This window comes from Aulonocara stuartgranti, assembly GCF_965226115.1.
Source record: "Aulonocara stuartgranti genome assembly, chromosome: 3".
NCBI classification, from domain to species: domain Eukaryota; kingdom Metazoa; phylum Chordata; class Actinopteri; order Cichliformes; family Cichlidae; genus Aulonocara; species Aulonocara stuartgranti.
In genome coordinates this window covers 48809175-48836907 of record NC_138941.1, presented here as the reverse complement: position 1 = coordinate 48836907, position 27733 = coordinate 48809175, and the positions used below count along the sequence as shown (strand labels likewise).

Below are 27733 nucleotides of genomic sequence, written 5' to 3'. Positions count from 1 at the left end.
CATTGTGCTGAAGGAAGTTGAAAACTGGCCAAAGAATTATTGTATGTTTTTAGAAGGCTAAACCAGATCTGCAGTCCAAAAGCAAGGCCTTTTCTCTCTCCCTCTCTCTCTTTTGACCCTACTGGTCAAATAAGCATATTTATATTATTTAAAGGATATTTTATTTGTCTGGGCAGCAAGCTGCTAAACTGAGACCAACTGGAAAGGGTTTTTTTTTTCTTCAAGTTCATTTTGCTCCTTCTAAGCAACATGCTCCTTAAGAGCTACAGAAGTCTGGAAACAAGTTATCCCGTCATCTCTGTGCAGATAATGGTAACACGTGGGTATTAAATTACTAGCAGAGAATACAAACGGATAAAAGTCAGCCAGATTTTTTTTTCCTTTGGATTGCCCAACAACCCGCTTCGATCAGATTCTTCTCTGGTGAGAGGAACAGAAGTAGATACAAACGTGTGTCCGTCTCAAAGCCGCACAGGAAGGGAGGACATCTCTGGTTCCAGATTGGCAGCGGGGAAGCGTCCCGCCTCTTTACTTCCTACTTCCCCTTTTTCCTGTCTGCAGCCACTTCCTGTCCTGCCCCTCGGTGCCGTCAGGGATGTGCTGGCTCCCAGATTCACAGGCTCAATCACAGGAAATATCACCAAGCAATAGCGTGTGTGGGCACAGGGATATGTATCTGTTTACAAAGACTGACTGAAGAAGGTCATTATTACAATATTATGATTGATTAAGTTCAAAATGCTGCAGCTGGAGATCCTGCGACACATTATTGGTGAGCAATGAACTGAAAGACTGTTTCCTTTCTGTCTACCCTTTATGGAGCCACGGCTCTGTTGTAGTTGAGTGATTGTCTTCATCTCATGTTCATACAGTAAATGACTCCATCCCAGAAGATGGCATCACCACTGATCCTGTCTGTGTAGGTTCTCAGTCATCCAGGTCATAGTCTAAGGAGCTTGCATCAAAAGCAACTTGACTTGATGTCTCACATGTTAATAGCGGGTCAAGTACCCGGGACTCTCCACCTTTTGGTTTTTCATCTGAAGAAGGCTCTTGGATAAGAGGTGAAACATCTTTAAAAAAAACTTGAAGTCCCTTCACCTTTATTTCAAGCTGCTTGGACTATAATTGATCCTGAATACTTTATGTTCCTCTCAGGTGAGATGTTTTATAGGCCAGAAGACATCAGTTTTGAATTTTGGAGGCTTTCAGTTCTTTTGGGTTCATTATAGGAGATCGTAAAACCACATCACTGTACATTACAGCATTATTGTAAAAGCTTATCCTACCATGAATTCATCAGTCTGGTAAAAGCTTTGTGAATTCTCTTTTTTTCTTATCATAGGGTTTGTTTTTATTCTAGGCCCCTAATGGCATTTTAAAGTTTTGCAGTGAATCTTGGGTAATGGTCCATTCACACCAAACATGACGTGAACTTTAGCCGTGATTTCTAAGAATGCCACCCATAGTAAAAGCAGAAATATGGTTTTATTTTTAATCCTAGAATCTATCAAATCCATCCAATATTTTCATCAGCTTCTTATCAGCAAACCTTTTCTCTACACTAAGTGTACAGCAGGCCACCAAATGACAACAGCGGTGGTTGCAAAAAGACTTCTGGTCCTGTAGAAGTCTAAAGGAAAACTGCTTCTTTCACTTTCGCTTTGCTGATGAGCTTATCGGCTCAGCTGCTCACATTGTTTTCTAAATCATAGTCATATCTTTTTTTCTTTCAAATATTATCCTTAATATGTTAATTTACCAGTGAACATGCAGTTTTATAGTCAGATCAACTTTTCCTCATCCCATCCAGTTTTTGCAGCCAAGGTGGCAACAATAAAAATCCTAATCTTAAGGCTTCAGAAACCAATGGATAAAGTCTACCTTTTGTACTGATGCAGCCACACAGAATATTTGCTCCAAACAGACAGTATGATCAATAAAAAGTACAGGAAATCTCTAGTAACTATGATTTCACTCACTTTTCTCCAAGCACTCTCCTTTTATTCCTGTCTCTATAAAAGTGAAGTTGAAGCACACACGTCCAGCTGTGCTCCAATGGCATTGATAAGCTCGCCTTTAATTTCCAATCATCTGTGGCATCTGGAGGATCTGAGCATTTTCACAACAAACTATGAAGGGAATTTGCATCAGTTCATCAGAGTTTTACGGAGTCACCAGTTCATCTGCTGAGGTTTTGCAGATACGTGGCAACTAATCCTGCAAAGTTAAACAGGTGGTGGGGTACAGAAAGATATTTTACAAAAAAAATGTTACTTGCCTACTGTTATACACAATTCTCTCAAAACATATCTTAAGTTTTAAAGTGCTTTTTTGGTAGCACTTTTTATTATAGCTCGGTCAAAATGACCACATTATTGCATTATTTTTCTTCCTTATTACACTATTATTGCGGAGCTCTATTTCCATGTTATTACCCCCAGTTTTGGGGCCCTTATTATGCTATTACATAAGTTTCAGGGTAATATTACTCAGCTATAACCACTGTTGCTACATTATGTTACTTAAATATTACATAATTATTACTTTCGTAATTGCATAGTAATAACTTTGAAATCACCAAATTATTACCCTGTTCCCCTACTATTACCTATTTATTACCAAGCTGTAGAAAGTTCTACCGTTTTCCCCCCCGCTGTTATTGAAGCAAACAATATTGGTTTTCTAAGAAGCAGCAGATGAAGATTTTATAAATGTGAATGCATTTTATATAACTCATAATATTCATAGAATACACAATTAACATTAGAACATTTAGGAAGCTCTGTCACTGATATACAGTAACAGTATAGGTATGATAGGCAACAATTGTGTTACCAGATATTAGTGTATAGAAGTGTATTACAGTATAATATATGTATCACACAGCAACACACGGTAATCCACTGGTGTTTTTCTGCAGTGTATTAGTTTCACTGTTTTACATTTGATGTGTGATACACTGAAACTATACCAGGGGTTCATAGTATAAAAGCCCTTCAAAGTATAAAATAATCCTTTATTCTTGCCACAATGGAGCAATTACACTGTTACAGCAGCAGTTCAAGAATAGAAGTGTTTTTTTTTTTCTTTCTTTCTTTTTTGAAGTCCAAATGGTATTTGCGGGAGAGGTTTCCTTAAAAGGAAAACTATCATATGAACCAAGGAAAAAAACATGGACTGATGAAAAGTGGGAAGGGTGAGAGAGAGTCCAGATGCAGAGCGAGGGAGAGGAGTACGTGCGCAATGTGACCGTGATTGGGGCATTGCACTGTTTTTTGGGGTTTTTTGTTGTTGTTTTTTTCCTTGTTGAAAACATTTATTAGATAGCAGCTTGATATGAGTCAGACTCCATTTGTTTTCGGAGATGTTTTCCTCCCTGCTGCGCTGCTCAGTGTCCTTCATAGCTGGAGATCCTGCTGATCGCTGTAAAAACAAACAACCCTCCCTCACTCTCTCTCACTCACTCTCTTTCACTCTCACACACACACATGCGCACACGTGCACACACATACACACATAGCCTGGTGCGTACTGTCACACACTCCAGCTTTCTCACAGGGCATGTACTCGTTGCACAAACACAAATATGAACTGATGTTTTCTCGTGCTTTCGTCAAACAGCGCTGTAAACAGCGTTTCTTTGGGTTTTGTTTTTGGGTTTTTTGCAGCCAGTTTGTTGTTTGCATGTTCAGATGTAGGAACCGTCACCTTGATGTGAACTGGTCACACGTATGAGCCATAACAGAGTTTATTATAATGCTCTGATTGGGGGCAGGGGTTAGTGAAGGTCCTCTTATTTACTCAGAGCGGCACAGATTTACAGATTAGTAATTTATAGACAGTGTAAAGATAAACACACGCACATATGGAGGATATTTTGTTGATTGGTGCGTTTCCTTGTTGGCAGGAAAATATGGATGATGGCATGTTTAGTTTTGCCAGTTGCAAATTAATTTAATTGTAACGTCGCTGAGGTAATGTACGTATAAAAAAATAATTAATTTAAAAAAGAAGTTTATGATTATTAAAGCTGTTTAGCTGTTCAGGCCGATGGAGTCCCCAGGAGTCCTGAGCACCTTTTAAAGGAGGAGGGATGAAATCAATTAGACCAGCTTTTACTTTTAAAAGATACTTTAGAAGATGTTGCAATGTTTTAAAATTTACTTAATCTTTGCAGAGTTATATGCTAATATTAATGAAATTTATTACTGGGAATGGCTGAGGCTCAGAAGGTAAAGCTAGGTCATCTACTGCTTCTGTCTGCTTGGCAAAGTATGCTCGGGCACGATACTGGAACCCAAGTTTCTTTCCATGTCTTTATTGGCGAGTATGAATGTTAGATAGAAAGCACTTGGATTGATTTGTGTTCCCATTCATGTTCCTGCACTCAAAAGGTGAAAAAATCTACGATTGGAGGTTCGAAATGGTGGTGGAGTGAATTGTTTCGCCAGTGTTGAGTGATACACATTACAGCGTTGTTATATTTACATCTACCCATCCATCTGTCATAGGGAGAGTGAATTGGGGTTTCTGGTTTGGCAGCTTTGTCTTGGCAAAATATGAGTTGACTGGTCAACTTAGGGCTGAAGCTGCAACTGCTAACAGCACATGGCTGCTGTGGCCGGCAATCTTTTGCGTTTTGTGTGATGTTCATTGTTGATGAATTTTAAAGGTGCATACCTGATTGGTATGCACCTTTAAAAAAAAAAAAAAAAGCCAGTGTAGCTTTGGTCCTTTCCTGATATATCTCTGTAAGGTGGGAGTTGAAGCTGGTGAACGTTTTCAGTGTGCATGGAACAGGTATTAAACCTCAACTTTAGATGCCGATTTGGATCATTTTCTTCAATATTCCAAATATGTCGCGGTTTTGCTTCCCAGTGCTCCTTTATTTTGGGACATCCAGCATTGATAAGGACCCAAATAAAAAGCTAAAATATGGAGACGCCAGAAGAAAGACTTCCCTTTATGTGTTTGCCTGTTGTCATGTTTTCATTGTACATGTTGTCACTTTGATTTGCACCAAAGCAGCTGAAATGGACTCAAACTAGTTTCTGATTCCTAACTGGTGCACTGATTATCATGTGGTACAGCCCTAGCACGGTCTCCCCCTGAAATTGACCTTGTGTGTGTGTGTGTCTTGCCATATCTCCTGCCTTAGATGCTACCTTTTTTGTACAGCTGACTCCCATCAGCAATTAAGAATGCTTAAGGCCAGAGAAAGGTGAGCTCTAGTGCCAGAGAGCCATGTTGGGTTGCAGCTAATGAGCTGTTGTGACCTGGCCCATTGTGTTACACTTGGTCGTAAAACAAGTGTTTCCTTTTTTTGAGCAGTGTTACATAGTTACAGCTCCAAATATTATTAACAGACTAATCCATAGACACAAGCTGTTAAATTTAGTGCACTTTAAAAGAACAGAGCTTTGTTGCAGGAGCTGAAAATGAAACTAAACGAGGATTAAGCATTTTAACTTAATGAATAGTTCTAAAACCTTACATTATTTGTTTTGGGGGGGTGTTATAAAGACATTCTGATGAGAACACACAGTGTTCCCTTCACAGTACAAACAGGCTCAGTGAGTGATGGACAGAAGTTTCCATGTATAGGACCATGGTAAATAGGCAGAGACCTTTCCCTATTTATCTCCCTGGGCGTCTCTGCCGGAGACACTGGAGCCAGTCACCGGGTATTTTCTGTCTCCTGACCTTGGCCAGGTGACGTAGCTGTGCCTCTATCTGTTGTCATGTGGCGTTTTCTCTTACAAACACACACACAAAAACAGCACAGAATTGCTGGCTATCATTTTATTTGCCTCTACTATGAAGACAATGTTGAAGAAGTGTGTCAGGATGGGCTTCACTTTCCTCACTTCCCCTCTTTCTCTTCTCTCTATGGTCATCCAAGCCAAACAAGCAGTCAGTGGGAGTCTGTGTGTGTGTGTGTTTTGCTGGACAGCAGGAGACAGAGCACTGGGTTCATGGGAATACAGTGTGTGTGTGTGTGTGTGTGTGTGTGTGTGTGTGTGTGTGTGTGTGTGTCTCACGTTGGGCTCTGTTTAGGCCGGAGGTAAGACACAGAAACTCATCTGAAGTAATTGGAAACAGACACACACACACTAAAACAGGGCCTTACCTCTGTGTGCATGAACTGCCACAAGCAAATATACGTGGATAATCACACAAAACACACATATAGGGACACATTAATAAATCTAGCACATATACACAGGAGTGCATTCTCTCTATCTGACTCACACAGGACCATTAATCAAAGACAGAGTAGCCTTTGTCTTCATATAAACAAAAGTATACTCCTACTGCACATTGGCTCAGTTCGTGTATGTGTGTTTTGTTTGTTGCCAGCAGACTTTGTGAAGTCTTGTCTACTAATGTACATCTAAGCCACTAAAGAGGCTCCATTCAAAACAAGACTTCTAAGTGACTGCAACATCAACGCAGGAATCATTAGGGGATGCTAACTGAACGCCAACTCGAGGGGGCCAAGCTGACATTTTTTTTTTTTCGGGGGGGTAATTTAAGCCAAAGGAGCAAATGTGACAGTAGAAAGTCTGATAATGAAGGTTTAGGAAGTCCAAAACAAACAAAAGAAGAAGCCAGATATTCACTGACTGCAGTCTGCTTATAAAGTTTTCTACTTTTTCTCATTGTATGTAAATGTAAACTGAATCCTTCTAAAGCTGTAACCATGGGACTGTGAAATGAAGTTGAGTTTTAGGTTTAGTCGTTGTTTTAGTGTTGTCTTTGTTTATCCGTCCATCTAAAACTCATTCAAGGCTCTAGGGCAGTAGTAGGCATCAACACCTCCTTCTCCCCAGCAACCTTGTCCTGCTCTACTAAAGATTTTTAATTATTATAATATGGACGGTAGTGGTCAGAAGTAGGGCTGGGTATCGTCACTGATTTCTAGAATCGATTTGATTCCGATTCACAAGGACCCGAATCAATTCGATCCACGATTCAATTCGATTTGATTCGATTTAAATCTGGGAAATTTTGCCTCAGACAGTCAGAAATATTATAATTCAGATCAGTACATTTACATATTTTGTATCTATAAAAAGGAAGCTGATACTCGCAAGACTTTATGTGAACATCATTTTGCACAACTCTGTTGCTTGTGAAGCTCACACACAAGAATTTCACTCACATGTGCTGTACCAATGTACCTGCACATGTGATGTGACAATAAAAGTGATTTGATTTGATTTGACATCACAGCAGATGCCTTTGTGTCAAAGTAGCTGAAGATAAAACACAGAAAAACATGAAGGTGGTTTTCCTGCCCTGGAATTTTATAAAATTATTCTGCAGTACATCAAAAACGAAAGAAAACCATTAATCAACATATGAACATTACCTCTGAAGTTACAGCAGTTTTATTAGAGACACGGCTAAGCGTTTTGCATTTTGCATCATTTTAAAAAGTTTACATTTGTTCAGTATTGAACAGCAGAAATGAGGTTTTCTTTTCGGAAGTAAGTAAAAGGGAAAAAAACAGCGGCCGACAGCCTGTAAACAACGGTAGACTTGTGCGTAACAAGCAAGCGAATAATGCAGAAAACAGATTTTCAGACGGGAAACTGTTCTTGAAGTACAGAGAGAGAGAGAGAGACAGAGACAGCGAGCTGTGCATGAAGTGTGATTTTATCGTGGTGGAAACAAAATAGCAAAAGTAAAAGTGAATTCATGATGATGTTTTTGTGAAGTGTAGTTTGACTCTTCTTTTGCTGCTGGTTCAGTCAATTTTGTTTGGAGAGAGATTCAATTCAATTCAATTTTATTTATATAGCGCCAAATCACAACAAAAGTCGCCTCAAGGCGCTTCATAGATACAGAGAAAAACCCAACAATCATATGACCCCCTATGAGCAAGCACTTTGGCGACAGTGGGAAGGAAAAACTCCCTTCCCACTGTCAAACTAACAACTTTAGAATCACCGCAAAAAGGGCGTAAACACAAAGCACGGACCCGCCGAAACATCAGAATCAGCGAGCTGTCGGCTTTCAGCCCCGACCGTGTCCATGCCTTTGGATGAGAAAGGCGACATCTCACTGATTCTGATCCGTCAGCGGGTCCGCGCTTTGTGTTTACATCTTTGTGCAGAATCTGTGTACCTGCTCTCATTTACTGTTATAGCTGTTTGGTGGTTGTTGAAATTTGGTGAGGTTTAACCTGAGATTCTGGCGTTTCGGGCAAAATAAATTAATATTAAAAATTAATCGATTCAGGATTTTAATGAATCGATATCACGTTATCCAAGCCAGAATAAATCAATTATCAAAACCCACCCCTAGTCAGAAGTGAGGTTTAGCAAGTTCAGAATGGACATTTCAAACTCTTAAAAAGTCAAAACTGAACTTTGAAGATTTCTAAGGGGACCAGCTTTGTTGCATTTCAGGAAACGTTCCTATTTCCACACTGATAAAACTAAGACAATTTCATTTTATTGTCCTTTTAATCTAGTCTATTTTGTCTTTTTTCAGATATGTATCTGTAAAACTGCAGAAACTCATTAAATCAAATCATTAAATGGTCTCACAGGCAGATTGGTGAGCCACGCTGAACCTAGCATCCCTGCACCGAAGACTATTACAGTTGTTGGTTGGTTTGATTTTACTTGAGTACTCGGACGCTTTTGCAGAGCGCCTGAGCCTTTGCCCATCCAAGCTGTCAGGATAGACGCGTTACACCCCGGACAGGCTGAGCAGCAAACCTTTGTGCGTCAGTTCAACGCCGAAGTGCCAAAAGCTGCAGTACTTGAGTCCTTGAACAGGATCACTCAACCCTGTTTTTCTTTTCTTTTACGTGATTATCTGACAAATTGAGGCTCTATGATACTACAAGGTTTTTGACTGTTGATCAAACAAATCTAAGCCCCAATTCACTGTTTCCTGATATCTTATTAACTTAATAATCTTTTCTTACCATTTTAACCCCCATCTTCACTTAATCTCCGTCGTTTTGCTACATGTCCCACTCCTCTGCATTAGACCTCAGCTTGGCTCGCTCAGCGTGTTTCTGCTGAGTCCTCAGAGTCCAAGGCTTTCACAACAGTCACTGCAAACGGACTGACGCACTTGTGGTCAGACCTGGCCTCAGAGTTTGCTTGGCTCTCATGGCACTGAGTCATGGCCCCAAACTGACGTGCTCTGGTTTTAACTTCTGGTTGAACCCACTCTCTGGGTTTCCACCTGTTTCTTTTTTTCAATTGGCTGACACCCGGTTCTGCCTGAAATGCCAGGAGCCTTTGGTATTTGCTGAAATACTCTGAGTTGTTTTTTTTGTTTTTTTTTATTCAAGTTGGCAAAGCCCAGGCTGTCTTAGCAGAGGCTTGACTGATTTGTGGTTCCTCTTCTGTGTTATGCATTACATTTTCCTTCTGTACAGGCTTCAGAATCTCGTATATTTTTTTGTTTGTGTTGATCCAGCTCCCAGACAACACAGGAGGGAAAAAAGAATCCGAGAATATAAACAACATGTGTCTATCTGAAAAATGTGTTTCTTTGCTTGAGGGATCAGTCTGTTAATCAGTGCACTGCTTTGGTCCAGATGGAAATATCTCAACAAATACTGGACGGATTACCATGAAATTTTGCACAGTGTCTAAATAATTGAATCCTACTGGCTTTTGGTGCTCAATGGGCAATTGGATGGAGTGTCATGAAATAAGTGCCGTATAGACCTTTTAACTAACATCATTAAAAATATCCCCAGACTCATTGGCCCTTCTTCATGGGGAAGTACTAATCTTTGAGCTTCCTCTTTCATATGCAGTGATGGATGGAACCATGTTATGCTTCCTTGCTCTTTGACCACAGTGAACACTTTCCTGATGACTTCATGGCCGAAATTCCAAATTTCAGATCAAACTAGAGTATTAAATACCATATTGTTCGGACCATAAGGCACCGTATTATAAGGCGCATTAAGCAAAACAAAACAGTCAGATAAGTCAAACTTTACTCAACTCATTCTCCTTGCTTCCTCCACTTCCGTACCATTGATTCATTAATGTTGAATTCTCTCGCCGCTGCTCTGTTCCCATGTTGTTGCAGTATATTAATGACTAACTGCTGTTTAGTTTTCTCTCTTCATTTATGTTGGGAATGATAGCAGAGCTGTATGTTTTAATTGTTTCAGAAATCTCTCAGTAAGAACATGATATATCATGTTTAGGTGGAAACTAGCGAGCTAACTTCCTGCTAACTTCTAACTCCGTTGAATTTTATACATTCTGTTTTCATGAATGCCTGGATGTTAAACTTAATTTTTACACCCGATAAAGCAGCAACGCTGATCATTTTATTAAAGATGAAAGAATTTAGACAGTTTTTAACTTTCAGTGATGCTGCAGTGTTCGTTTGACTTTGGGACCTGAAGCCAACGGAGTTTTGGACCCAGATTATTCCACGAGGCTCCTGATTATGGTAGCTGTAAGGCTCCGACAATCCACCAAGCGGTGCGGCTCGGTAGCTTACCAAAGTGGTGCTAAAACATTTTCCACAGATTTTTGAGCGCCGTGTACCAAATCAGTTCGAGGTCAGTAAGCACAACTAGAATTCATACATAAGGCGCAGCAGATTATAAGACGCACTGTTAAGGATTTTAAGTGTGCCTTATAATGTGGAAAATACAGTGCATGTTTTACTTATTATGGTCATTCTAAGAGTCACGTAGGAGGATTCTCCAAGATATTGGCTAATGACTTGTCAATCACAAGTTTCTTTTGTTTTTTGTTGGTTTTTTTGGCCAGTAAGCTTCACAGTCAGGTCCACCCCTCACTTGCCTCATCCAGTTTCAAGACCTCTAGGTGGTGACACAGACCTTCACTCAAGACTTGATAATGGGTCTTTGCTAACTTGTAACAGCTGCAGTCAGACAGAAACCCAGAGCAATAATAATTTTGCAAAACTTAAATACTATTTAGGCTTTGCGCTTTTCTATTAAGAAACTAGAAGCCTTTCAAATGAACTTTCCTGCATTTTGGTCTCCTGGTACAGGATTTGTAAATTCCTGAAAATGTAGCATGTGAGCGTTAGAAGTGAATTTGCCCCTGCCCCCAACACTAAACTGCTGAGTTAATCTCTAAGCTGTTAGAGGAAATTTGTGGAAGCAAGTTATGCAAGCTCCTCATAAGTGTCCAGCCGTGGCCTGAGTTTCAAACCCAGAACTGTGTGGCTGGCTTTACAGGAACAAAGCCAGAAAGAATGGAAAGAGATATCTTGATATGGTTGAGAAAAACAGAAATGATGGTCAAAAACTGGAAGGAAGTGTGTCCTTTTTTAACCACTGTTTTGAATTGATTTCACTGTTATGTTTAAAAAAAAGATCCCTGAAAGCCTGTGTAAATATTCGTCACCAGTCAGTTCAGTTCTTCAAAGTCCAAACAGACCCTGAAACTTTCCAGGAAAGCAGCTGCATTCTCCAAAAAAAGAGGAAAAAAACAAAGACAAAGAAGACAGAGTGTATTTTGGCACTCTGCTGCAGTGACTCTGGGCAAATGTGATGAACACATGACTGTGAATAAGAAAAATGAAGTATTATTTCAAAATCGGAAAATGCAAAACCTTACGATGTGATCTGTGTGTGTATGTGTGTGTGTTTAGTTTTTTACAGAATACGGACCAGACTACTCGCTGGAGATCAGTCCGAGCTGTAGACCAGACCGCAACGACACCAAACACCTGGACCAGGTCATCAGCACCATCAAAGGTGTGCATGTCATGTGTATGTGTTTGGGTTGGATGCACAGGTGTGCCTGTTTGTGAGGGTGTGGAGCGTAAACAGGTGTGTGTTTGTGTTGCACTGAACCCTGGCTCATCTGAGGCCCTTTGGTCTCTCCACGGCTCTTTTAAAGTGCAGTTTCATGTGTCTGCTCTTGTTTCTATACGTCTCTGTGTGGGATGAAAGTATGTCATCTTCTCTCTTTGTGTCCTCTCTGTGGCTTTTTAACGTCCTTTTGTATGTGTGTGTGTGAATATGCACAATATGTCTATGACCCCTGCTCGAGTCTGGCTCTTGATACATGTGGTATTTTTTTTCCTTTTTCTGCATCTTCCTCTCTATATGTGCCTTTATGTTTGTATGTTCGTGTTCCCGTGTGTGCGTGCAGCCTTGTGGTTAAGCCTGAAGTCGGGTCTTTGGTCTCAGTGCTGACAGCCCACAGCTCTCAGGAGAAATCGTCCAGCAGGGTGAAATTTAGGCGAAAAGTTGAGCGAAGGGAGAATTATTGTAAGGAGGTGAGGTCAGGAAACGACACGTCGGCAACCATGTCAGACGTTTCGCCGCACACAGCCACACATCCGAAAAGGAAAACAAAATCTGAGTTTGATCATTCGGCGTCTCCGGGGTATAAAAGTGTGAACCGTAGAGTGACAGGAAATCCTCCTTTCCTTCCTTTTCCTCAGTGAAATCTTATATTTTAAACAGCGGTTATCCATTCTGGTAAGTTATGGTGAGGTGAGTTACCGACCAAATAAAAGGCACTCACAATATTGTGGGAATAGTAAAATCCTACCAAGATCAGGTCACGTCACAGTGATCCATGTCGGAAAGTATAAAACAGACTAATAATTATCATAGTTTCAGTGTGATGGAAATGGATTTATAGTAGGACACACCACAAAAAGTAAAAGCTTTGAAAGTCATTGTCTGCACTCTTCTTCAGTATTACCAGCGTTTGCTCACAGTTATCTTTACAATAGAAAAGAGAAAGAAGATATTTATTTCATTAGCAAAAAACGTCTGTCCACACGGCATTCGTTCATTCAGTCAGCATCAGGTGGCAATGTTTAAATGCTTAAACTGCAATTCCTGTAGGCATTGATCCTCATTGACTCCAGTGTTAAGATGCCCTGCGTTAGAGGAGAAATAAGCATGCTTACAGCCTGTTGTGGTCTCTATAGTTGTTTGGTGGATTTTTATACCAGTTTGTTTTCGGACTGACATAAGGGAATGTACAATAAGGTGGAAAAACTCAAGGTACAAATATGTTTGTCCTTGGAAAAAAAAAGACCAAACCAAAGAGACCAAGGCTCAGTCATAAAGGGCTGATGAGGTTTTATCGTCGCCCCGCAGGGCGGGCAGGTGGCATGGACACCCAAGTTTGCAAATGTGAGAACTTGAGGATTAAGTAATATGGGATTTTTAAATTCATGCAATAGGTGCAGCTATTAAAAATCTCTGACAATTTAATTTCAGAGACCTCGGCCTGAAGGTCAACTTCAGAGGTCAAGTTTTCTGAAAGTCTTGTGAAGAAAGAAGGAAGTCACCTAGGAATACCACACCTGCATCTACCAGAAGGCAGGAGTATTACTGGCAGCCGCCAGTATTTTTTACCATGATCCTCTACCCATCTGTGGCTCTGAGAAACTCTTTTTATACCCTATCATGTTACCGACCTCTTGCCAATTAATCTAATTAGTCTCATCCTAATCTCATTTTAAGTGGAGGTTCTGTGATGTAAATCAGTGAAAGTGAAAAATAGCAGGCAGCTAGCAACCAAGTCGTTTCCCATTTGTCATTCACTGCAGCTAAGCCCCCAAAAATTGTAATTCTTTCAGAATTCAGTGGAGTGAGTTACATAAAATCCACCCACCTGTGCAGTTTTATAATGGGTAAATTGGCTATAGAGACCGCAACAGTTTTTTTTATTGTTTTTTTTTCCACCATGTTTGTTTATTTCAGCTCTAAGGCTGAACTTTTTAACATAGAAGTCTACAGGGAAGACGGTGAAGAAGCTTCTCAGATGAGAGGTGAAACGTCTTAAACCAACTTAAAGAAGTCCAGACGCTTTTCTTTGCAAGCTCCTTTGACTACGATGACCTGGATTACTGAGAACCTTCACAGACATACAGGGAATATGTCTTCTTCTTTTAAGTCTAGAGGAACAGCTCTTTTTTATATTAATGCATTGGCTTCGTTTTCAGTCCTACTTGGTTTCTACCTGTTAATGCTCTCGGCAATCATCTGCCCAGTTAAGTCCAAACTCAAATCCACTCGCTGGAAAGGAAGTTTGTTTATGGAAATCTGCGGATCAGTGTGAATGGAAATCCAGAACAGAGAGAAAATTGTGCGTTCTCAAATTTTTACCCTCAGTCGACTGGACATGGTATCAATTAGTATCTAAACCTTCATACATCTAAACAAGTCATCTGACTGTAGCAAATGACAAAAAGCCTTCTGGACGTGGAATAGGTTTATCCAAACAGCATTAAATCCTCAGCTTTGAAAAACTTCAGGTCACATCAAATCAGGGGAGGCGAGGGGGGATCGGGAGTCTGTTTGCCGAAATCCAGTTGGTCTGTTGGCTCGCATTAAATCATCACAACTGGAGGGGCTGAAAGTATCGCTCTTTTCCAGTCATACGGCTTTTATTAGAGCCAACAGAGGGAACCGGTGAGTGGACGGATGGAGGGAATAAAAGGGAGAATAAATGAATGCAGACGAGCCAAAGATGAGAGAAGCAAGTGAAGTTTATGTTTGGCTCCTGCATCCCATGTGCCTCCTCTGTGTTTGATCAGATCCCTCATTCACCGTTAGCTCCCGCTGAGGACAGAAAATGAAACGGTTAACTCTGTCAAGTTTATACTTTCGGCTGAATTCTGACGTTTCTACTTCTTAAATTTATTTTAAAAACTTCTGCATACATTTTGCAGTTGAGCTAATTATGTTTCATTTTTTATAAATCCAGAGAATTTCCTATCCCTTTTTCCCTCCTTTCTCTGATCTCTCTCCTGGTTTCAAATTGTCAAATCTGTTTTATGTCGCTTTTTTTGTTTTCTTTTTTTCTCCTCCTCCTCTGTCTGTCGCTTCTGCTCTCTGTCACATTTATTGTTACCACACAGCACCATAATCCCAGTGGGCAGTCTGCGTGTTACAATTTTAAACACTGGATGTTGTCTGTTTCCCAAAAAGAAAGCCCAGCGTGTTTGCTAACTTAACTTATGCACACACACGAGCGCTGAATAAAGGATAGCCTACAACACACACACACCTCAAAGCAAACATGTCTGCATGACATCATCGGGCTGGATAAGTGTTTCTTGGGTTTGGAACAAACTGCTGCTTATAAACATCGGTTTCTCTGAGAAACTGGGCAGAGTGGGAGTGTACGTATGTTTGTGTGCCCACATCTGCTCTTTCAGCTCGCACGAATGGATACAAATGTTAAAGTGGTAATCTCCAAAAGCCACCGTCGCTCCGTTTTTCACTCGCCATGTGTCAGCTTCTGATCCCATATGTTAAACCATGACTGTACGTATGCATGACGTACAGTCATGTACGTCATGCATCGTGGCCAGTTTGAGCCCACAGAACACTGTCATGTTGGCAGGTATTTACAGAGATGCGAGGCGTACATATGGCTCATTTCATGAAAAATAAGACAGTGTGTCTCATCTGCAAAATCTCTCCTTCACATTATGAATGTTTTTACAAGTAAGGATGCTGTTTTCAGCATGATATCCCAGCTGGTGGTTGTTAGCACTGTTGTCTCACAGCAGGAAGGTCCCGAGTCTGACTTCACCATCTGTGTGGCGTTTGCATGTTCTCCCTGTGTTTGTGCTTGTTCTCACCGGGTACTCCGGGTTCCTCCTACAGTTAGGTTAACTGGTCACTGTAAATTGCCCATAAGTATGAATGGTTGTCTGTCTTTCTGTGTTAGCTCGGCCCAGGATGTACCCCACCTCTCGGCCTATGTTAGCTGGAGTAGCCCCCCTGCTACTCTGATAAGGACAAGCAAAGAGAATGGATGGATAGAGGGGTGAATCCCAGCAGTCATAGGCCCAGATGTGGGTACACCCTAAAATAGCTCGCCAGTCTATTCTAACACTAATATAGAGAGACATTCACACCTACGCCCAGCTTAAACTCACCAATTAGTTTAACAATAATGTCTTTGGACTCTGGGAGGAAGCTGGAGTAGCTGGCACAGGAAGAACCATCTTTTTTTAAAATTATTATTATTATTTTGGGGGGTTTCTGACATGATGTCATGCGTACAATCTCAGTAGTTGTCCACCTTGAAACTTCAGCATGATGTGAAACAGGTATTCCCCAACATGTTGACACACTTTCCTGGAGGTTTCCAGCTCTCATTGGGTGAAACCGATTACAAAATGTTGTTGCAGCAAAAATCATCCTAGCAGTTGCTTTGGTTACCAGCAGGTTGCCACGGTTGCCTGTAGTTTCTCATGTCTCACATGTTTCACATGTCTGGAAAACCTTTGTACTATTGTCACCCTTCACTTACTGGTGTTGTCACATCAGAGGATTTGTAGCAACACAACCTAATTCATACCAGCACATATTCCCCAAATCAGCATGAGGGGTCAAGCTAGGTCAGGTTTTTAGCAAAAACTAAAATACTATTTGAGCTTTTTGTCCAGAAGCAGTTCTAAATAATGATTTTTACACTTTTAGCTCCACTGAGTCCTGTTCAGTGAGAACTATCCCACAAATGTCTCCTAATTTTCGGCCAAGTCTTGGGGTCGAGGGGGCAGCAGACTAAGCAGAGATGGCCTGACCTGCCTCTCCCTCATCCAGCTCCTCCGGCTCTTGTGGCCAATAAATAGAGTCCAGGTTTAAGGCGCTACGACGTTGGTGTCATTTTTCAGACCCAGACTGTCATGAAAGTAAAGTATCTCCATGCCACTTAATGAAAACTTGCAAAAACTAAAAATGTGAGATGTCAGCGTTTCTTACCGTCTTTGCAACCCAGTCCGTTTGCGTGCGTACATGTGCTGCAGTAGAAGCAACAATTGAAAACATTCAGATGTTACTCAGCTTTTCCTGTGGCTTCCCTCCCGTCACGCACTCGGAGGCTTTATTAATTAAAATGTGATTTTTATGAGGTGAGTGTCCAAGGCTGCGGCAGCTGTCAGGCTGTTTGTGCATTCACGGTTCTGGGTTTACAAGGCCAGTAGTGTGATTTCCCCAGAGAGTGCTTGTTTGTGTGTAAACTGCCAGCCTCCCCGTGTAACAGTGCCTTATCTGCACACTTCTGCAGGGAAATATTGCAGCACCTTTACATTTTGATTACGATTACGCCTTCAGTCGTTAATTCTCCACTCTGTTGACGCAAAATAAGATGCATGCGTTGCGGGAAAGAGAGATTGTACGAACACGCCTGTAAAATACACACAAACATGCACAGTATAGATGCTTCCACGGACGCTGTGATATGGAGTAAACATCAGAGCCCACGGTGGACTCTGGTAACTTTACCAGATTTAAATATCTACATCTGGAAAAGAGGGACAGGCACTTTTATCAAGTCTAAACCAGCCAAACAGCGGAGCCAGAATAAAGGAAGAGGGCACATTAATTACAGTCCGAATCTAATCAATATTTCTAACCACAGATGTCCTGTTGTTGAAAGTCCGCTTGTGCCTGCTGTTCCTCTTTTTGATGGACTTTTCCTGTTTTTAGCACACATCATGATTTTTGAGTTTCCCCTCGTCACAGCAGGAGGAGAGGAAAAAAACTGCATTGTGAGCAACAATTTCCCGTAAAATAAGTCAGCAGCTTCTCAATCGGGGTCTTATTTTTTGTTTTTTAAAGTCGAGATAGTAGCAACATGACTCACATGTAGCCACACCTCCTTTTGTACCTGTAATTTCCTTTAAATGCCACCTGGCTTTAGTTAGATAAAGGGAAAGTTCCTTAAAATAAAAACATGCGACAGAGACACTTTCCTGTGTGAGGGCAACAAACACCTAAAATTAGACCAACTGTGCTGACGTCATCAGATTTAGGTGCGTGTGATCTGCTCCGTGCTCTGTCCGCCCTGTAGTCTCGCCACGATTGCCAATAATCAATACCATTGCCGCCAAGGCAGAGACGGGAGGAAGAGGAGGTGGTTAAGGTGCTCCAGTGAGGTTAGTGCTGTCCAGCCTCCATAATGCAAACTGTGTGGCCCCAGGACACACACACACACACACACACACACACACACACACACACACACACACACACACACACACAGCAAGCAGAGCCTCGTTCACACACAACAATGAATTATTTAGCCACAGTAGTTATTAACAGGATTGGACAGGCATCAGCTGAACACCTCACACATTATTAAAGTGTAATACAGTTCCACACCAGCAAATAGATCAGACTTTCTTATTTAATCGGATTATACAGTTCCAACCCTATCCAGAGCAATGTAGCATAACGCTTTTCATTAGCGGGGGTGCAGATTTTGTCAGTTTCTTTCACAGAGGAATTAAAGGGGCGAAGGAAAAAAACACGTCAATGACCAAAGTAAGCTGACTGATGGCCAACGTGCTTTTTGAATGTCTTTGAATTTAACTGAAAAGCAATCCATATCTAAGCTTACATGCTTCTATGTAACATTCAGTCGGATGAACACATCGAGGGTGGCTTGGGGTTCACATCCCACAAAGGGGCGCGTACTCAACTCTGCTGCTCAACCCATAAATGCATTTTCCTTACAAATGTGGTACCATTTAAAGTGACAAAGGGTTGCTACAACCAGGATATAATCCACCAAATGCAAATTTCCTTGCTTTTTGTGCTAAGTATGCATTAGTATGTGTTGCTTTTCCTTGTGGAGTCTGGCCAGCATCAGCACCGCTGGCACAAACAGTCCTCCTCCTTTGCATCCACACGCCTGTGAAAGATGTGGTTGCACATCACTGTGGCTGAGTAGTGATGGGTTGGATTACTCTCACGGCCAGTCGTTGTCTACAGATTTGTGCCCCCATCATTCATGTCTGCGTGTCGTAAAATAGCGAGGCGAAGAATAAAACGGAGAGGACGCAGCCCCACTAAGTGGCGGGTGGCGTCGCAACGTCTTAGAGCCCACAGGTGAAAATGGGTGTTTAAATGTTTAGTCAACTGGTCATTAAATGTGTTTTATGTAATATAAGCATATACAAAATGAGGAAATGGATAATTGGCCCCTTTTATTGCTGAGAAAGGGGAAATAAAAACATTAGGCTTAAACACTGGCAATGCCACGGTAACCAAGTCGCTCTGTTATTGTGGGGTTATGTTAGAAACTGCTGGATGACCACATTGTGGCTCTGGGAATGTTTTTTTTAGGCCAGATGACCCCGTGTTTGTGTTTTCTTTCTCGAATCGGTGACCTCATCGGAGTAAATCAGGAGGCTGATTTTCATCCCAGCCTCCGTTGGTGTAAGCACGTCCAAAAGCCTCATAAGCGGGATACTTTTTAATCTGTTGACATTGTAGCGTTTATTTAAACCACCAGTGGAGTCTCAGCATCCAGACGGGGATGGGGAAAAAATAAAACCCCAAAAACAAATTTAAAAAAATGTCCACGCCAAATGTTGTAAACGGCTCATTTTTTCCAAACTGTTGTTGTCACTGCAGGGAGAGAACATGACAGGCCCACAGTGACAGCTCCACAATGGCCAACAAACAGGACATCCTCCCTCAGTGCGTCAGGGCAATTACTCATCTGCAATCCATGCGTACATGCGTGTGTGTGTGTATGCGTGTGTGTGTGTGCGCGTGCAGCGTGTTTGTTTTGCCTCCGACGGGCCGTTTAACATGACAAAGGACAAACAAGGCGGCACTATTTGCAAAGTAAACCGTCGACTAGACTTCATAATGCAGCCATTGTGTCAAAACACTTGCTTTGTCTGCGTGTGAAACCAATCTGTGCCCTCATGCAAATGAGCTCCAAGTGTTGCTTACCGTTGTCATTTCCATATCGATTCCCCTTTTTGCTTTTGTTTCCATGGGAGTGACAGAATTTACCTCAGCCAGATGTTATTTAGCATTTTTATTGGCACGAGTGTGTGCTTGTGTGTCTGTCCTCCAGACTGCCTCCATCTTTGGTGTCTAATATGTGTGTTTAGCCTTACTTAATTTGATAAAGTTGACCCCCACCCCTTTTTTTTGTGTTTTTCTTTGTAGTTGTCTCATTTTTCTCTCGCTCTCTTTCTTTTTTCTTCTTACAGGGAATTTAAAGAATGTGGTTTAGGACTCAGGAGCCTCAACCTCCTCCACCCCCCCCCCCCCCCCCCACACACACACACACACACACACAGGAGAACACACACCATGTTTCCAAACCAGGTCGACACTCTGCGACTTTAATGAAGACAATATGGAGCGGACCCCTTCGGCCCCGAGGCACGGAGCAAACGAGGGAGGGGGAAAGAGAAGGAGTTTTGGAAAACATTAGCTGAGTGTTTCCAGGGGAAAACAGTTTTAATAAGGGTTGGGGATGGGGAGGGATGGATGTGGTTGGTGTGCCAGTGTTCGCTGTTTTTAATTCTTTGTTTTTTGGAAACGGTTCACGTGTTTGCGTGAATGAGAGAGTTTATGGTATGTTCAGTGCGGTTATGTAAAGCTGGGTTACAGCTGAGCGTTCTGGTATCCAGAGGAGGGGGGGAGTGCATCGGTCAGACGTATTAAACCAAATGGAAAAAGCAGATTTTTCAGGAGTACGGTTTCACGGTCACCCCGCTCCTGCTGCGATTTCTACCCCTCGACGACGATAAGCGTTAAAGCAGACGAGCGGCCGTGTTTCCCCAAAAGCACCGTTAAAACCTCGTTCTCGGTCCGAGAGGCCTGAAAAGTATTTGAGATGTCTGGAGAGAGAAAAAAAAAGCTGGAAAATAGCCGGTTGCACATTGTAGCCACATTGTTTGGAGCCCTGGGCAAAGTCAAACATCTGGACGGCGTTTGGAATTTTACATGGAAAATATGCAGAGAAAGTTAAAAAGGGTTAGTCTTTGGACAGGCAACAACAAAGATTACATGACCCTTAAGGAGAATTTAGATAGACACAGCAAACCCTGAACTGGTTTGGTCTACTCAGAAACTGGGTTCCACAGTAGGACTGAAGAAGAAACTGTACTGAATGATCCTTTGTAGTTATGCTGGTACCAACTGAAATGCATCCCAGACTAACAAAGGTTTGGAGTGAGATTCCGGTCAAGTTTGTTGTTGTCTTTCTGTTGATCAAATGTTCATTTAATTCAAGCATCGCCCGTTTTAAACTGTTTTTATTGTTGCTGTCTTTTTCATATTAAACATTTTAAAGAATTGGCGTCTTTTGTGAAAATGGTTTCATACTGGCAGCCACATCTAATAAGTTCAACCCTTTGTGGCATGATAACTCCGCTTAAAAAATGTGTTAGAAACAAGTTGACAGATGGTAAATGGTCTGTATTTGTATAGTGACAGAACTAAATAGAAGCGGAAATGACCACTAGGAATCATTGTGATCATCGGAGACCAGTTGGCAACCTGATAAAAAAGGACCCAAAAGCCTAAATCAAGCTCCTGTTGATTTAACACTTTTAAAATCAAAATTGTGTTTAAAATGTGTGCCTTTTGTCCAACTAACAAAACACCTGAAATACCTTCATCTACCTGTCTTACCTGGATTAAGTGATATGAGAGCTTCCTCCTGCGACATGATGGAAAATTGGTTTTCTCCAACTGGTTGGCAAGTGGTTGCTAGCTGGTTGCTGTACCAAAAACCTCTTTTATTTGGTCGCTATCATATTGCTGCGGTCACGCCGAGATTGCAGTGAAGAAAAAAACTGTTTCTGCACAGAGCAATTGAATAAAGAGACCTAAAACAACTAGACTTGAACTAGACTAATATTTATTTCTGCTGTAAAGTTTTTAACATGGACATCTGTGGAGATTGCCTCCCTTTTGGAGCCAGCCTTTAGTGGCCATTAGGGGAACTGCAGAATTTGGATTTGGCTTCATTTTTAAGCTTCAGAGATTAACACCTAACTGTGATCCAAATACTCGACCCACTCGCTGACGTTTAGGAGTCCACATATCTTAGGTTTTTTTTATCCTCTCCCACACCCTCTTAAAAGTCACAATAGATTTATTCTGCAATGATTAGAAGAGTACATAAATATTCATCAAAACTGTATTCTCTGCTGGTCTTTGCTAAACAAACATGAAAACCACCATGTACAATAATTGTGCCTAGAGTTACACAATAACTGTTCCTGTATTTAAAAAAAACAAAAAAAACAAACAAACAACATGATGAATGATCTTACCTGCTCCTCCCTTTAAATCAGCCATAGTTTTAACAGACACACATACTTCACAAAGTAAATGTATAGACTTCTTTAAGATGCCAAAACACTTCCAAAAATACAAGCCTGAGTGTTTCCATGTGTAACGTGCTATTAGTGATGTGGCAGAGTTATACTGCACAGTTTAACCACTGCACGTCAAACTACACGATGACCAAAATCCTTAAATCCACCTACTGAAACCGAGGCACAAGCTTGATGAAAAGCTTGGAAGATTAGACCAGAGTGAGTTTATTTACATCAGTTAAATGGAGCCTTCCTACGATCCTCATCTGGGGTGCTAAACTAGTGTTGAGTAACCAAAGGTAAACAGGATGTAACTTCTGGGATAACGTTGGCAAATTTCACCAGTTTATTCTGGAGCTCATTAAACTCACATTTGACAAGCTGGTTCTTAACCACAGAAATCATATTTTTACATGTAAATACTTGCTCACAGCACACCAACTTGCTTGTTAACTGCATGTTGTGTTTTCCTGCTGCAGGATGTGACTGAAAGTTCCAAAAAAAGCCTCACAAATGGAGCTTTATTTAAAAAAAAAAGGTTTGTCAAACTAGTGTAACAATGGCAACATCAACACATAGGCCTTCAAATCCCTCATTAGCCACTTTCTAACATAATGTGTTTAATGCTCTTATTTAAAGCAGTGTTTTTAATTGTTCCTTCATTTACTTTTAAAGAATCAGCAATAACTGTTTTGAAAAGTCAAGAATTGAAACAAATTTGTTTTGTTTTTTCCACCCCTGTTCTCCTGTGTTTTGCCATGCTCACCGCAGACGTTTGTAGAAATAAAAGCCGGGAGCGCATGTTGTTGTCATGTGTCGCTGCGCCGTTTTAAGCAGTGATTTATGCAGTGCGGGCTGGTTAATAGAGGCTTTAATGGAGAGCGTTTGAAAGAGGAACCACAAATGTCGGGGCAGTTTCCTTTAGAAGTGATGTTCCCTAAATTAATGGCCTGGAAATTCACACCAAATGTAGGAGTCACCAGGCAGAGCTGGCATGTGCTGAGCAGAAGTGAGCACCGAGTGTGTGTGAGAGGATTCCCTGTGATCTTTATGAACACTGCTGCGGTCACCGTGGCGGTTTGAGCCCCACGTAGCCGAAGCAAATGAAACTCATTACACCGTTTACGAGTTCGGAAAAGCAGAGACGATTGAAATTCTATCTCATAAAGGCAGAGGGGAGAGGGGTTTACGCGATACCAGGCTCTGGCTGTAAACATGAGGGACATGAGAGACTTGTGTGTTTTTTCTGCTCCACAAAGTCAAATTAGAAAAGCTCGGAGGCCCTCGGGAGGATTCGTGGCACCGCTAGAATTCCTGGACTTCTTCTGGAGTTCTTATTTTAGGAGAAAGCTGGACCTTCTGCTTGTTTATTGTTGAGGTTTGCAGCCAAAAAAAATGGAAAAACTCCAAAAACCTTTTAAAGTGATGAACATCCTGGACTCCAGTGTTTTGTTGTTTTTAAATCTGAGTATTAGAAACCCAAACTTTCCCATGTCCTCATTCTGAACAAACACTTGATTTTATGTTTTCAGTTTTATTGTTTATTCTGCACAGCCAGGCTTTTGTAAAGTACCAAAATTCAATTCAACTCAATTCAATTTTATTTAGGGGGTGGCTGTAGAGCAGCTATTGAAAGGTTGGTGGTTTCCTGACTGCTCTTGTCTTTATGCCAAATACTAACCTCATGTTGCTCTCCAAAGCATCCATCGGAGTGTGAACATGTGTAAATATTAGTTATACTCAGGTAAAGTAGAAAAGCGTTATATAAGAACCAGTCCATTTACCATATATAGCACCAAATCACAACAACAGTCACCCCATGGTGCTTTATATTGTAAAGACCCTGCAATATTAGAAAGGACCCCCAACAATCATGTAACCATCTATGAGCAAGCACTTAGTGACAGTGGAAAGGAAACGTCATGCATTACCAGGTTCAGGGAGGGGCAGCCATCTGCCGCAACTGGTTTCAAGGTGATGGGAAAAGAAAGGTTTTAAAAATATTGGATTGTGTGTTGAAGGGAGGTAAGAAATGAGGCTTTTGGAAGTTGAGTTTAAGAGTTAACCTACATGTCCTATCTCAGTGTCCTCTTATCCTAAACAATATAGGATCCTGAGCATGACAGCTGATCATTTTATCCCGAGATGCAAATTTTGCATCTAAAAACCTCAAAAGACATTCCAACAGAACGATTGGAGAGCCAGATATTTTCTCTACATATCTGTGAAGTTGTCCAGTTGGAGTTCAATGTGGAGACACAGGCGTCACGTGTGTTTAATGCCACAGTTGTATTGGAACATTTTTGGTTCATCCAGGCGAAGGACCAACAAACTCATGCTAAAGTGTTCCTCGTCCCTCTGTCCACAACTCACAAGAACAGCTACCCCTCCACGAGTGTTGGTTAGAACTGAATCAAACTGGTGCACATACCGGGTCTTCACTCAGACTGTGCTCAAGGTCATTGGATGTGCAGTGTGGTGGATTTTAGGATTTTTCTCATATGTTGTATATGTTTGATTTTTCCTCTGGTGATTGGCTCTTTGGGGGCTGATCAGCAAAGCCCTTGTTCTTACAAAGAGTCACCACCCTTCACAAAATGAGCTTTCCTCACATTAAAACATGTGACCAGTCACTGGATAAAATAGTTGGGACTGTCTAAGCACCACGATCGGATATCCTCATGTTGGCTTCCCTGCATCATCATGACAATGTTGGGTGTTTTCCATCCACATTCCAAAGCTATGACATCACAGCAACGTAATTGATCATTTGAAATGTTGATCATGGACCGACATTATGATGAGGATGCAGGAACAACACCAACACGGGGATATCGAATACATCGTCTAACCTGCCGCTTTTGGGTTTGGTGAATGGAGCCATGTTGGAGCTGCCAAAAACTGCAGTTTCTCTAGTGGCCACGTGATGGCCTGATGGAGCATTTTAGTAGATTATCTGAGTGGTGAGTAAAATATGAATTTTTTTTAGTATGTTGCTTTGCACTAATTAGCAGATATGTGTGTTGGTGCACTGCCAGTATTGGCTGATAACTAAACACTCCGTCTGCTGTCTAAAAAACTCATGGCAGCATGGCATGCATTCCCAGGAAAAACTCACCTATTCATTCAAGCACTTTTTCCCTTGTCTGTGTGCCTTCTATCTAATATTCATACTCTGATGAACACATCAGAGAGCAACTCAGCGTTCAGTATCTTTCCCAAGGATACTTTGGCGAGCAGCAAGGGATCAAACCACCAACCATCCAATTAATAGATGACTTGTTCGACCTCCTGAGCCACAACCACCCTAACCTAACCCTTTAGTCTCTTAATCATCAACCAAGTTCCTGGTGCGGAGTTTGGCTTATGCGTCTGACAACACACCCACACCCACCTAACATGCATGCCTTTGGACTGTGGGAGTAGAACATCTGAACTCAATACAGAAAGACCCCAGCTGGGAACAAAGTCCAAGTCACAGTATGGCGACACAGTTAATTGGGCCGATGAACCTTCTTCCTCCAATGTAAGTGGTCAAACCAGGAGACATTAAATATCAGTATCGAAGAGTTTTATGGAAGCAAGCAGGCCGGAGTCACTGAACAGGAAACGTTACGTAACTTTTGCCCGCATGCAGAATGGAATCTAAACCGCCTTGGCACTAAATGATGGAGATTCCCCGTCATTTTAAAATCCCGTATCCATGTGATACAACGTGCATCTGTGAAGGAAAACTTATCCTCTGCATTATGGCAAAAACAGAGGCTTTATTTCCAGGATTCATCTGTAATTTGCTCTTGGATGAAACTTGTCTTCCTCCAGACCCATGCAGATGTATTTTTTTCCAACATGGAAGTGGAATAAGTGGACTCAGGTTTTTGCATTTAGTTACGCTCAATCGGAGTTTCTATTAAACCTCAAAAAGTGTTTTTATTCCCTCTGTGTACACTGTGTAATGCTGAGTAAACCTTGGTGATTGATTTATGGGATTGCTTCCTGTTATGGCCTGCAGTGAACACACCTTTAAAACTCTCCCAACGAATTTCATGCAAATCAGCAGGCGGGCCCCTCCTCAGTGCTTTGAATAGAGTATCATTTCACCCCCGGCTGCTGATTAGTTATGATAAGACAAAGGCTCAGCCTTCCTCTTCCTCCTTTGTTTCTTTCTTTCGCTTGTTGAGTAAGAGGCTCGTCAGTTGCATTAAATATTTGCATAAGTTCTACAGAGCCTTGTTGACCTTTGGAAGGTCTCCAAAACATTCCAGTTTCTTCCTGATGAGAAAAAAGTTTTTATCAGCTTTTAGGTAAGATCCAAAAACCCTGGAGTAGAAAAATAACCCCATCTAACCAAAGCACCTCAATTATTTGTCAGCTAAGATGGAAATCACAAACGGTTTGTTGGATTTGCATAACGTCTCCCCAAAGAGGGAGGTGAACAAAGCGGACGGGGGGCCTCCTATCTATACGTCCTCCTCCTCATCAACATGTGAAGTGTCTGCGGTCAATGGCGGAGGGGATTTACTCGCACAATAAAGACAGATGCCACCTTTTATCTGCTTAACGGAAGAGAGGCCGAGCGCGTGGCACTTGACCGCCGCCGTCGTCGTGCGTTGTTGGCGTGTAATGACGTCCTCCCTCCCAGCAGACTGTTGTGGTGACAGGCCCGGCTTTCTCTTTTCTTTTTAGCTGACGTTGGAGGAGGGAGAGAGGCTTTTCTTTTCCCAAAACAGCCTTTGTTTGTCCCTCTGTGAATAAGGGAAGCTGAAGTAGTTCGGAGACGAAGAAAACCTGATTTTTGGTGTTAAATTCAAACTCCGCTTGGAGACAAACTTTTGAATCAATCAGTCAGTGCTGATGCCTGATGTTCAGCAGGGTGGTCTGAGTGTAAAGGATGCATGAATCTGATTGATTTCTAATTGGAATGGATGAAGATAGAAGCTGGAAGAACTGTTAAATATTTAAAAAGTAGTTAACCAAAGATAACTTGATATATCAAAATTTCAGCTCCTCAAGTATAAGAGGGCAATAAAACAACAAATGCCATGATTTTTATGACTGGTTTCAGTGGGCTCATACTGGGACTCTCACACATGTCCTTCCACTTTAAAAGCTCTTACATAAAACCCCATTTATGAGCCTCAAACTCTTAAACTCAAGTGTTTCTGCTGCTCCAACCTGCAGCTACCCAATCTTCAATGACATGAAGACATCTCCAGTGAGAACATGGAGTTATGCAAATCATCCACAGACCACCAACCCCTCTCTCCCTCTCTGATTGTGGCTGAGTGACACAGACAAAGACAGAGGGCCCTGAAATGGTCCATTTGATTCTTGATGGTGTTTGCTTCAGAATGAGCAACATCTGCCCAGCACAGCAGCAGCTCCCAAACTCTGGAGGCCTGACTCAGCCGGACCGGGATCCTAATAATGACAGGAGGCAAGTGTCAGAGGTGATTTGTGACAACAAGAGTGAAAGGAAAGGTTCATAAGATGGCAGTGAGACCTGGAGCGATACATGTGGTTTGGCTCTGACAAAAAGACAAGCTGAGGATGCTCAGATTTTAATTGGGAGCAACCAGAATGGACAGGAAACGAGTAGTTTGTCTCAGTTGGAGACAAAGTTAGAGAGGCG

General features: G+C 41.6%; 1 protein-coding gene across 1 annotated transcript in view; it reads left to right on the top strand.

Moving 5' to 3' along the window:
* Window positions 1-21071, top strand: part of hdac8 (histone deacetylase 8) — a 38766-nt gene extending 17695 nt beyond the window's left edge. Inside the window, exons 10-11 of the mRNA XM_082528154.1 lie at window positions 11629-11734; window positions 19978-21071. Coding sequence (XP_082384280.1) covers window positions 11629-11734; window positions 19978-20000 — 129 coding nt within the window. The 3' untranslated portion in view covers window positions 20001-21071. The remainder of the gene's footprint in view (window positions 1-11628; window positions 11735-19977) is intronic.
* The last annotated feature ends 6662 nt before the right edge of the window (window positions 21072-27733 follow it).